Source organism: Molossus molossus, unplaced genomic scaffold, assembly GCF_014108415.1.
Source record: "Molossus molossus isolate mMolMol1 unplaced genomic scaffold, mMolMol1.p scaffold_m16_p_2, whole genome shotgun sequence".
Lineage (NCBI taxonomy): Eukaryota > Metazoa > Chordata > Mammalia > Chiroptera > Molossidae > Molossus > Molossus molossus.
In genome coordinates, this window is record NW_023425355.1 from 37,986,215 (window position 1) to 37,998,473 (window position 12,259).

General features: G+C 42.1%; 1 protein-coding gene and 1 non-coding gene across 5 annotated transcripts in view; one reads left to right on the forward strand and one right to left on the reverse strand.

The window, feature by feature from the left end:
* TMEM164 (transmembrane protein 164) overlaps positions 1-12,259 on the forward strand; it is a 241,658-nt gene that overhangs the window by 192,792 nt on the left and 36,607 nt on the right. For all 4 annotated transcript variants that reach the window (XM_036271272.1, XM_036271273.1, XM_036271274.1 and 1 more), the window contains one exon: positions 2,160-2,238. In XM_036271272.1, coding sequence (XP_036127165.1) covers positions 2,160-2,238 — 79 coding nt within the window. The remainder of the gene's footprint in view (positions 1-2,159; positions 2,239-12,259) is intronic.
* LOC118636741 lies at positions 1,800-1,906 on the reverse strand. Its single transcript, XR_004960727.1, has one exon. It is a non-coding gene; the product is annotated as a U6 spliceosomal RNA (small nuclear RNA).

Genomic DNA, 12,259 nt, shown 5'->3' on the forward strand with positions numbered 1-12,259 from the left:
TAAGACTTCCAGTACTATGATAAATAAGACTGGCAAAAGTGGGCATCCCTGTCTTGTTCCTGTTCTTAAGGGAAATGCTTTTAGTTTTTGCCCATTGAGTATGATGTTGGCTGTAGGTTTTTCATATATGGCCTCTATTATGTCAAGATATGATCCCTCTATTCCCACATTGCAGAGCGTTCTTTATCAGAAATGGGTGCTGGATTTTGTCGGATGCTATTTTGGTATCTATTGATAGGATCATGTGGTTTTTATCTTTCATTTTGTTTATGTGGTATATCACATTCATTGATTTGAGAATATTGTATCAGCCTTGTATCCCTGGGATGAATCCCACTTGGTCATGGTGAATAATTTTTTTGATATATTGCTGGATCCCATTTGCTAGTATTTTGTTAAGAACGTTGACATCGCCCTGACCAGTTTGGCTCAGCGGTAAGAGTGTCGGCCTGTGGTCTAGAGAGACCCGGGTCCGGTTCCCGCTACGGGTGTATACCTCAGTTGCAGTTTGTTCCCGGCCCTGGTTGGTCATGCATGTGGCAGCCACTCGATATGTCCCTTTCTCGTCAATGTTTCTCTATCTGTCTCTCTTCCTTTCTCTCCCCCCACACCTTATCTGAACAAAGGATGGAAAAATGGCCTCGGGTGAGGATAAAAAAAAAAAAAAAGAAAGAATGTTGGCATCTATGTTCATCAGGAATATTGAAGTATAGTTTTCTTTCTGTGTAGTGCCTTTTTCTGGTTTTGGAATTAGAATTATGCTGGCCTCATAAAACGAGTTTGGAAGTCTTTCTTCTTCTTGATTTTTTAAAAATAGTTTGAGGAGAATGGGTGTTAGTTCTTCTTTGAATGTTTGTTAAAATTCCCCTGTGAAGCCATCTGGGCATGGACTTTTGTTTGTTGTGGGAGTCTGGATTACATCTTCAATTTCCTTAGTTGTTATTGGTCTGTTCATGTTTTCTATCTCTTTCTGGTTGGTTCTATTTTGGGCGACTATAGTTTCTAGAAATTTGTTCATTTTGCTTAGATTGTCGAATTTGTTTCCTTATAATTGTTCATAGTATTTGTTAACGATCCTTTGTATTTCTGTGGTGCCAGTTGTTACTTCTCTTTTTTCATTTCTGATTTTGTGTATTTGGGTTCTGTCTCTTTGTGTCTTGGTGAGTCTAGCTAAGGGTCCACCAATCTTGTTTATCTTTTCGAAGAACCAGCTTTTTGTTTCATTGATCCTTTGAATTGTATTTTGGACTCTATATCATTTATTTCTGCTTTGATCTTTACTTTGTTTCCTTCTACTTGCTCTGGCATTTTATTTTTGTTTGCTTTCTAGTTCTTTAAGTTGTGAGGTTAGATAGTCTGTTGGAAATTTTTCTTGTTTCTTGAGGTAGGCCTGTAGTGCTATGAACTTCCCTCTCAGAACTGTTTTCGCTGCATCCCATAGATTTTGTGTTGTAGTCTGTTCATTTTCATTGGTTTCCAGGAAGTTTTTAATTTCTTCCTTGATCTCCTCGGTAACCCATTCATTGTTTAATAGCATGCTATGTAGCCTCCATGTGTTCAAATGTCTTTGCATGTTCTTGTTGCAATTGATTTCTAGTTTCATGCCATTGTGATCTGAGCAGATGCTTAATATGATTTCACTCTTCTTGAACCTGTAGAGACTTAGTTTGTGTCCTATCATGTGGTCTGTCTTTGAGAATGTCCCATGTGCACTTGAGAAGAATGTGAATTCTGTAGTTTTGGGGCATAATTCTCTGTAGATATCTATTAAATTCATTTGGTCTAGTGCTTCATTTAGAAAAAATATAGAATGCTTCACAAATTTGTATGTCATTTTTGTGCAGGGGCCATGGTAATCTTCTCTGTATTGTTCCAATTTTAGTATATGTGCCGCCGAAGCGTGCACTAACCAGCTTTCTTAGTGGAACATTTTTCAATTAACATTTCTGTAAAATACACTTTGAAAGATGCCAGCCTAGATCATACGTATATTTATTTTAGTCTTTTTTTTTTTTTTTTTTTATTGTGAAGGGAGGTGAACTGGTGAAATACATGGGGTTGCTATGATGTGGGTTGTAAAGAGCAAGAGTGTTCAAGTTCAGAATCTGTTGAAATGTGTGCTTTCTTCTCTGAAACACCTCTTTCTCCTGTTCTTACAGCTCCCTTTTGAATTGGAGATTTACTACATTCAGCATGTTATGCTCTACGTGGTGCCCATCTACCTTCTTTGGAAAGGAGGTAAGACCAACAAACCATACCCCTGTGCCACCCCAACACCTAGATATTCCCTTCTGTTTTGGGGAGTTACAACCTCTTTGGTGCCTACCAGCATCTTGAGCTGCTGCCTGGGTGGGTTTCTGCAGCATGTTTTATGCCAGGCAGTGGGAAATGGGCATGGACAAGGCCTGCAAAGAGTCTGGGGGCTTTTAAGAACCATCCTTTGTGGGTGAGCTTGATGCTACTGACTGCCTGTCCCATGGTCTCGGCCTTGGGCTCCTTGTGGCTGTTTAGGTTTGCATGGAACATCCCACACTCTGTCCTTGCTTTTGCTTGTGCCTTCCCCTGGCCTCGGTGTGTGGTATAGGGTGGAAGGAGAGAAGGAAGCACTCATTTCTCTGAAGAGACAGACCCTGTGCCCTTGCTCATTATATGCATCCTCTCAGAAACAAAGAATACTGAAAGAGGCAAGAAGTCCAGGAACTGTGGGATTATGAGATTGAGGGAAGGGGCAGGTAAAAGTAGTGACCTTCTTGTAAAATAAACCCTTGAAAACCTTCTTTTGGTCATGAGGGTGAGACCTCCAACCTGGGAGAGGTGGCCTAGAATGGAAGCTGATTTGTGACCTTACAATGTCCCTTAAATTATCCTCTCCCTCTATTGTGTAATAGTCAAAGGGAAAGCGTAGTTCCTGTTCCTTTTAGACTAAGTGTGAGAGCAGCTCCTTCTGTGTTCTTACCATTCTGTAAGGCCTGTACCTGGAAGACATCCTCTTCTAGTCTTGGCCGCTGGCCTCTTTATCTAGGTTGCTGGGAGGTTTTTGTTTGTTTGTTTGTTTTTTTAACGAGATCAACCCTCCCTACCTTACCCTAGGCAGCAAGGGTTTCATTTCTATTGCATAAAAAATGGCACGAGGCCACATGGGCCCTTCAGTTAAGTGGAAGATGGTTTGAAAGTGTACTTCCTCTAACTCAGAAATTCTGGCAAATCTTAGTATTTCTGGCATGAGATAGTCTCAAGGACCAGTCACTCCAGGGACATGTTGGAGGATGGGCATTATTACTGTCTATGATGGCTACTACCAATCCAGAGATTTGCCCCCTTTCCCTGGTTTCTATCAATTAGGATTCTTAGGCGATATCTAAATATTCTTCAAAACTGTTTTTACCCTGTGCAGCCACTTGGAGTCTCACACTGTAAAAAAGACCTTAACTTTTACTTTGCTTCAAACACTAGTATCCTCTCTGGGCTTTAAGTGAAGTCTGAAGTTTGAAGTTCCAATAGTGGGCACACCTCTGCCATTCCTCTTGTCTGTCCCCTGTGGCACAGGAAGTAACTTCCTAATAATAAATGTTTTGGGATAGATGCGTTCTGAAGGGCACCAGGCAAGCAGCTGTCCCAGAGCTCCAGACCCCCACCACTCATTGTTGCTAGTTTCTGAGAGGTGTGATGCAAGTTCTGAGGGGTGTGCATGGCTATTAGTTAAACCTGTTTGTGCTATGAGGTGCCTATAAAAATCTGTCAGGTAGCTGAGCTACACTGGTCTGACATGGAAAATACCAAGGAGTAATTCTACCTTCTCCCTACCACCCCAACAAACAAACCACAGTCTGGGAAGCAGCACCCTCTAGAAGTGGCTGATTCCATTGTGGCCTTCTATTGGGTCTATTGCTGCACTGTTTAGGGGAACTGAGCTGAGGAAGTGGGAATTCCAAGTCTTAATTCTAATTTATTTCCTATTTGTGATCCCCCCCCTTCCTCTGGTACCTGACCCCGAGAAGAAGCTATAATAATGATAAAAATAATAATAAACACAGTAAATATCAATACCTACTTTTTATTGAATGTTTACTTTGTGTGACATACTGTGCTAGGCATGTTTCACCTATTTTCTCATCACAACTAATCTGGTGGGAAAAAAATCTTCCTTTTACAAAGGAGAAAAGACTCAGAAATGTTAGGTACCTTGCCCACAGCCCAGATTCAAAGGCCTAGATTCCCTCCTAAACCAGTCTGATTTCCCACACACCATGCTGTCCTAAAAGACAGATGTCTGTCTCCTAACCACATCAGGCTGGGAGTGTCCCCTTCTCATCTATGAGAGAATAATTATATCACATTATAAGTGTGACAGAGGATACCCTGGGAGTATGATGTGATTTCCGAAGTCTAGTTCACTTTCCCTTCACCATTTCTGGGCTCTTGTGTGGGCTCAGCTTCCTTTATGGCTCTTTGCTGCACTCTGCTGTTCACTTGGGAAAAATTATGAGCATTTAGAGAATAATCTGGATCTCCTCAGGCTGATTTGACCTTCAGTTGGAGCCTTGGTCCTAGGTTTTGCAGAGGGGAAGTGTATCTGCAGTGAGCAATTGAAAGATTGTTCCCTATCAATGAAAAAAAAACTGAGGGTTTGGGGCTTCTCTTCGCTAGAAGTCTTTAGTAATTTTCAAGAAATAACTATCTTGGATTTTATCCAAAGCAAGACAGCCCTCCTATAGATGTCTTTTGTTCCAGGGACTCTGTTTTCCTAAAAGGCACATTCCTGCTTCTTCCTGTGGTTTGGAGGTGGCTGAGTAGTGCTTAGTGGAAACCCCATTCCTCCCTTGTTCCTTCATTCCTTCTGTACTACCATCTTTGTCCACACTGCTCTTTTCTTCCTCCAGCCTGGCTCTTAATTTCTGTTTCTTTTCTTTCCAACCCTTTGCTTTTGGCCCCCTGCAAATAATGTTTTTATAAACTCCCTAGACCCACCACCAACTCTTCACAAACACAGTCCTCTATCTCTTGCCTGAAGCTCCCTCTAATAGAGACTGCTCTTTCCGCTCAGCCCTATATGCTACCCAACTCCCCACTGTCTCTTCCAGACCATTATTTTATCTCTACCTTATGTGAAAAGTCTTCTACTTTACCATTCTCTTGGCCTCCCTTTTTCATCACCTGTACTACCTAACCTCTATGTCACTTGGCCCACACTCCTAGATGTCTTTGGCTCATGGGCTCTCAGATTTTCCATTACAGTGCTAGTCAGCATCCTGAAAGATATCGAGTGAGGACTACTTATTCCACCCCAAGATTCTGAAGGTTTGGGTTTCTTAATTAGGTGACTTCTACATCCCCGTCTCTTAAGCCATCTGGACCTTGCTTTCCTCCTTCCCCTAAAACTCCTCTGTCTGAGATCATACATCGCTATGTTTCTGTCTTTGACTGAAATTCCTACTCCTTTCAGCCTCTTCCTTTTCCCAATCAGCTTATACCACTATGACCAATCACTGGGACTTTTCTGTCACCAGTTCCTGAAAATGTCTCACTCCCTTGCCCCTTCCACTAGGACTAGTGTCCAATCCCAGTGTCCAGTCTCGGCCTACTAGAGAAAATCTCTCAAGTTATTTACATTTGGGCCACTAAAATTTTATGGTTTCTATTATAATTGTGCTTTTAACACCTTGTGAAGTGATTTCAGGTGTTACAGAAATAAACATTTTAAGAAATAGTTATGTATTTAACATATATTAAAATAGATACCCAGTGAAGTGAATCCAGGATTTTATTGATAATATAAAGTTTCTCTTATAAAAATATATTTTAGGAGAAAAAAACAATAGATTTAAGGATCTATATTATATACATAATAATACAAGTAGTTACTTGGATAAGATTCTGTTCTCAGGGCTTTCAAAATCTCTCCTTCTTTTGGCTTACCTACCTTACTGACCATGTTTTCCTGTCTTCTTCAGTTCTTTTTCCTCTATTTTTTGAGATGTTGATTTCCCCAGAATTCTTTTCTGGTCTCACCTTTGGTTTGCTACTCCCTGCATGGTATTATGACCTTATGCAGTTTAACCAGCAGTCTGTACAGTGATGACCACCACATTCCTATCTGCAGCCCAGACTTAAGAAATCCAGCTTCATATTGTTATTCAACACCTCCACCTGAGCGTCCCAAGCACGCCTCAAACTCAACCTGCCCATGCTGCACTCCTTATCTTCACCACCGGCCCTGCTTCTCTTCCTGTAGTGGTTTTGAGAGATGGCATCACCCAGTCACCCCAACTAAAACCGGGGAATCATCCCTACCCCCATATCTGATTCATTCCTTCATCTGATTCATATGTCTGAGTCCATTCAGGCTGCTATAACAACATACCACTAACTGGGTAGCTTATAAAAAACAAGTTTATTTCTCATAGTTCTGAAATCTTGGTGGGCCCTCTTCCTGGTTCATAGCCAGCACCTTCTGACTGTGTTCTCACATGCTGGAAGTGGTGAAGGATCTCTCTGGAGCCTCTTTTCTAAGGCACCGATCCCATCATGTAGGCGCCTCCTTCATGACTTAAGTATCTCCCACAGGCCCCATCTCCTAATACTATCATCCTTGGGGATTACGATTACACCACATGAATTTGGGAGGACACGAGCATTCCAACCATAGCTGCGTATTTACATGTGCCTTATTTCTGTCAGGCTCTGCACTGGCCACTGGGGTGCCCTGATGAGTGAATATCAGAATTTATATTGTAGTGGGAGGAGACAGATAAAATAATCATAGAAATGAATGTACACAGGGTGGGACAAAAGTAAGTTTACAGTTGTGAGCCTGCAAAACAGTTTATTCCTGTATTATTTATTATTATATTATTTTCCATATGAACAACTGTAAACCTACTTGTGTCCCACCCTGTATAACGGAGGTAAGTATTCTAAAGGAAAGGAACGTGTTTTTATGAGAGCTTACAACAACATAAGCTGACCTGCATTGCAGATCTGGGGGAGAGTTCCCTGAGGAAGTGATATTCCAACTGAGAGTTGAAGGATGCGTAGAGGAGTTTACAAGGGTAGTGTAGGATTAGGAGGGGTGAACCCCTATAGCCGGACAAAATGGCATGTGTAACAGTACTGCAGCAGTAGAGGGAGCCTGGGCAGGGTGGGTGACACCTGTAAATGTTGCAAGCTCTTCAGACATACTTATTTAATCCCCACCACTGTCCTTGTAGGTAGATGTTACTGTTATTTCCCTTTAAAATTAGGAGACTGACACTCATATACGAAGTGGAAGACCCAGGATTTGAACCACTGGTATGGCTCCAGGGTTTTTGCTGTTAGACATAACACAAGGCTATAACACTATACCATAATTGATTTATTCTGTCCCCTATTGATACACATTTACGTTGTTTCAAATATTTTGATAATATAAATAACACTGTGCTGGATAACCTTGTATTGATGCAAATTTGCACATGTGCAAGTGTATCTATAGCATAAATCCCCTAAGTGGAATTGTTGAATCAAAGGGTGTGTGTATTTGTAATTTTGATGGATATGTCCCAATCCATAAAGTTATACCAATTTAAATTCTCACTAGCAATGTCTAAAAGTGCCTGCTTCCACAAAGCCTCACCACAAGAGTGTATTGGTAACATTTTTAAATTTTGCCCATCCGAAGGGTAAAACTAATGGTATATCAATTCAATTTTAATTGGAATTTCTCTTATTTTGTGTGTCACAATTGTCTTATCTAGTTGCTTATCTGTGTATGGCCACCAGGTGGCAGTAGTCTTGTATTTTCATCTTGTAAAGAAATGAGGATGTAAAATTAAGATCATTTTAAAATCTTAATTTAAATTAATAATAATAAATAATTAAATTGATAGTGTTTATTGTAATTAAGATGCTATGGGAGTGATGGAGAAGGCAATGTCTGTGAGGTCCCAGGATTTTTGCCTGGGTGTCTGAGGGCGGGGATAGGGTGCTACTAATCGAGAGGGAGCACAGGGGGAAGGAGCATGTTTTAGCATGGAAGTGATTTTGCTTGGGTTTGAGGTACTTCTAGGCTATCCAGGTTGAGATGTCCAGGAAGCAGTTGGATGGAATATTCTGGAGCTGTTCAGGGCAGTGTGAGATAGAGGCTGACTGCAGCATCATTGCTATAAAGGTGGTGGATACAATCACGGGGGTGGATGAGATGGTCAAGAGTAGGTATGTAGGTGGGGAGTAAATATAACTTAGAAAAGTTTGAGGAGTATCAACCTATAAATAATAAACAGAGGAAGAGGAGTATAAGGAGATCACAGGAATGGTCAGGAATAGCAGTGGTTGGTTGTCCTCAAAGCTAAGGCAACAGAAATCTTCATCAAAATAGTAGTGCTCAAAATTGACACATTGTTTCAGAGAGTTGCAGGAGGGTAAGGCTGTTGGATAAGTAAGGGTGTTAAGGAAGGAGAGATTAAGGGTGTTTCAGAGCCAAGGGAGGGACTTTTCTCCCCCACCCCACCCCTTTCCCCTCTTCCTGTTACTCTCATTCCCTTTCCAGTACTCCCCTCTCCTCTCTTCCCAAGGCTGGGCATGTTAAGGTGCTAAGATGAAGGTCAGTAGTGAGGAAAAATTGAAGGTACTAGGGAGAAAAAGGAGTGGATAAATTACGAGGTAATGACAACTGCTGGGAATGGAAGCAGTTCATGGAAGATTGAAAAGGGTAATGACTAGAGGAACAGGTGCTGTGGGATATGGGAGAAGGAGGTAATTCTATACTGTTTTGATAATGTTCAATAGAATTCTCTGTGGCAATGGAGATATTCTTTATCTGCTCTGTTCAATATGGTAGCCATTAGCTGTATGTGGCTCCTAACAGATGAAATGTTACTTAGTGTGACTAAAGAATTAGAACTGAGGAATTTCTAGTTTGATTTAAGTTCAGTGAAATTGAATGAAAATTGAAATGTCCACCTATCTTTGGTAGCCACTACAGTTGACCCTTGAGCAACACTGATTTGAACTGTGTAGATTCACTTATAGGCGGATTTTTTTTCAATAAATATACAGTTGGCCCTCTATATCCATGGGTTTCACGCCCATGGATTCAACCAATCTCAGATTGAACAAAGTATTTTCAGTTCGTGGTTGGGAATTTTTGATGCAGAGGGCCAACTGTGTGCATTGTTCTATGCCATTTTATATAAGGGACTTGGGCATCCACAAATATTGATATCCATGCTGGTCCTGGAACCAATCCCCTGTGCATACCAAGGAACAACTGGGAGTCTAAAGTTAAAGTTGCATTTCTACTTCATGAGAGTCGGTGTTCCTAACCCAAGTGCTGAAGTGTCAACAGTATATTGGACAGTGTAGCTCTAGAACTTTGGTGACTAGCACTGAGGTGGTCCCCCTGAAACAAATTTCTGTGCATTTTTTTCAACACTGATTTGTACAGTAAGCCCATTTTCTCAGGAGGGCTTAGCAAAGGAACAAAACATCTGGCTTGAGGAATCCATCTGAGTTTGGGAGCTTGTAAATAGGGTCGGTGGTGTGGAAGATCCAGAAAGAAAGGGATGTTCAGGCATTGGGACAGAATTTGGTGATCCTGACACTCACTTTTCTCCTTTAGCGTTTCTATCCAAGGGCAGGTCACCCAGAACTAATAGTGGAATGGGAAACAGAATGCCACTTTATTCTTAGCTCAGCAGGCACCCAGTACCTCCAATGCAGCCACAGCTCCCCTGGCAGGCTGGGCCAGAGCTTGCAGCTTTGGTATTGACTCCTAAATGAACTTCCTGCTCTGTACGTACCCTGAGAATCCAAGGTGGCCAGATCTGTAGAGCCTTCCTGAACTTATTTCTCACCCAGTCAAAGGAGCTGAGAAGTTAGTGTAGAGAGGAAGGTGAATAGGCCTAATTGCCCAGAGACAGGGTCTTCCTGAGATGTGTATGGTGAATCTACACTACCAGGTTTCAAATCCTGGTTCTGTCAGTTACTAGCTGTGTGAACTTGGACAAGTTCCTTAACTTCTGTGTGCTTTAATTTCTTCGTTTGTTAAATAAGAATAATAGCACTTCCTCAAAGGGTTATAATGAGCATTAAATGTATTTAATGTATGTAAAACACTTAAAATAGTGTCTATCACTTAGTTCACACTATGTGAATTTGCTATTATTAGTGTGGTATCTGCTTGCTTATATACCATGACTCCGCCTACTAATGTAATAAAGTGTGGTCTGAGCAGTTTCTTAGGTTCTGGCCTTTAGTCGTCCACCCCTTGGGGATAATCTAGTGAAGGTGGAGGTAGAAATATGGGGCAGGAGGGATGAAGGGTGCCCTCTGCCCACCAGAGAGTTGAGGGTGCTAGTGTGAGAGTTCAAGTGATTGGTCATAGAGTCAAAGCTGATGTGGAAGGACGTGAGGTTAGGAGAGAGCTATAGACCAAGGAGGAAATCCGTAGGGGGCATCAAGGGGTCAGAGGTCACAAGGATGTCAAAGGGCATATGCATGTTAGGAATGAGGAGATAAAAGCTGAAACTCTGGGAGGTTGTGCATGACCACAGTCAGATAATCCTAACTGAAGCAGTGTGCTTGTGAGTGCTGACTGAAACTGGTTGTAGGTGGGGAGGTGGAGTCGAGGGTTCAGATCTGTGGAGATGAGGAGGTTCAAGAAGCCATGAGGTGAGGGTGTTGAAGTGGTGCCTGCATGGATGTTGAAATCAACCAGAATGCTGGCAGGAAAAGGTCTAATGTTGATTGCTCTGGGATGAATATTACAGTGACCTAGAGGACAGTGGGTGGCAGTGACGAGGAAAAAGAAAAACTGAAGTTTGAAAGAAGGACAAAAGAGAAAAACAAACATCCAAAAGCAATAAAGAGGGGCTAGCATTGGTTCTCAACTTATGGGTCGCAACCCCTTTGGGGGTCGAACGACCCTTTCACAGGGGTCGCCTAAGATATAACAGTAGCAAAATTACAGTTAGGAAGTAGCAACAAAAATAATTTTATGGTTGGGGGTCACCAAAACATGAACTGTGTTAAAGGGTCACGGCATTAGGAAGGTTGAGAACCACTGGGAATCTTCATTCTGCTACCCTCCAAAAATATCTGTCTGAGAATAGGAGGATGAAAAAGAATCGCCTCTGCTCTCAGCAGCCAGAGGCAGAAGAAGGGGTGTCCTCAGGGGAGAGCCAGGTCTCCTTAGGGTGAGGAGGTAAAAGAGCTGTGCTGTGCAGACATTGAAAATATAGAAGGATTTGTTGATGGTGACACCAGGTTTGGAGGGAATTCAGCTGGGTGTAGGAGAGTTGCTTGCACAGCTTCAGCCCCTGTAAGGCTGGTAACACAATCCCTCCCCACCTCACCCCAGCTCTGAGCTCCCTTTTCTTCATCCAGTGGGTTTTTTTTGTTCGTTGCTTGTGGTTCTTTTTATTTAGGCAGGGGTTCTTAACCTGGAGTCCACATATAGGAATTAAGGGTGCAGTAACTTAAATGGGGGCAAAAATCACATCTTTCTTTTCACTAACCTCCGGCAGAAGTGTAGCCCCATGAATGTAGGCAACGAGCACACCTGCACCTTTGTTGTCAGTAGCAATCACAGATGGCTTCCTATCACATTACAGTGGTTGCAGACAGATCAAAATACAGTTTAGCTCATCACTGCTTTGAAATTATGCTAGTAATTAGACTTGTGGCTAGATCTTATTATTAAACGCATTGATAACGAAACAGGAGGACTATATTTCAAATCTGTTTACATATTGTGATAACCTTTAGTATCATTGGTTTATTTTATAACCCTTTGCCTTTTATTTTATGCATTTAAAACGTTCTGAGAAGGGATTTGTCCATGTCCCCATGCTGACAGAGGTCCCTGTTTGGCAGCAGGAAGGTTAAGAAGCCTGCCTGGAGAGCCCTTTCTGTTTCACTAGAGGGAGCTCCTGTTTCAGAATTGGGGAGCAGTGGCCCCTCAGGTTTGAATTATAGGCAAATTGCATGGTCTTTGGAGACATTTCTGGAAACTGGAGTGTAAGAACCCCAGTGTTGTTTGATCCCTCCTCTCTTGAGTGTGCTTTTAAGTTGTTTCCTGGAGGATGAAGGTTGGGATACAGCCCCTGTGCTAGCTTCTAGAACAGTTAAAGCCAGAGCACGTTGGCCAATGATGGTTTAAAAATTGGCCCCAAGGTCATATTAACCCTAGTTTCATGTTGTGCTGCCTGTCCCCTGCCCCAGCCCCCTTAGCCCAATGCACTTCCTGTCTAGCTAATGTCAGGATGCTGGGAAAATTTTG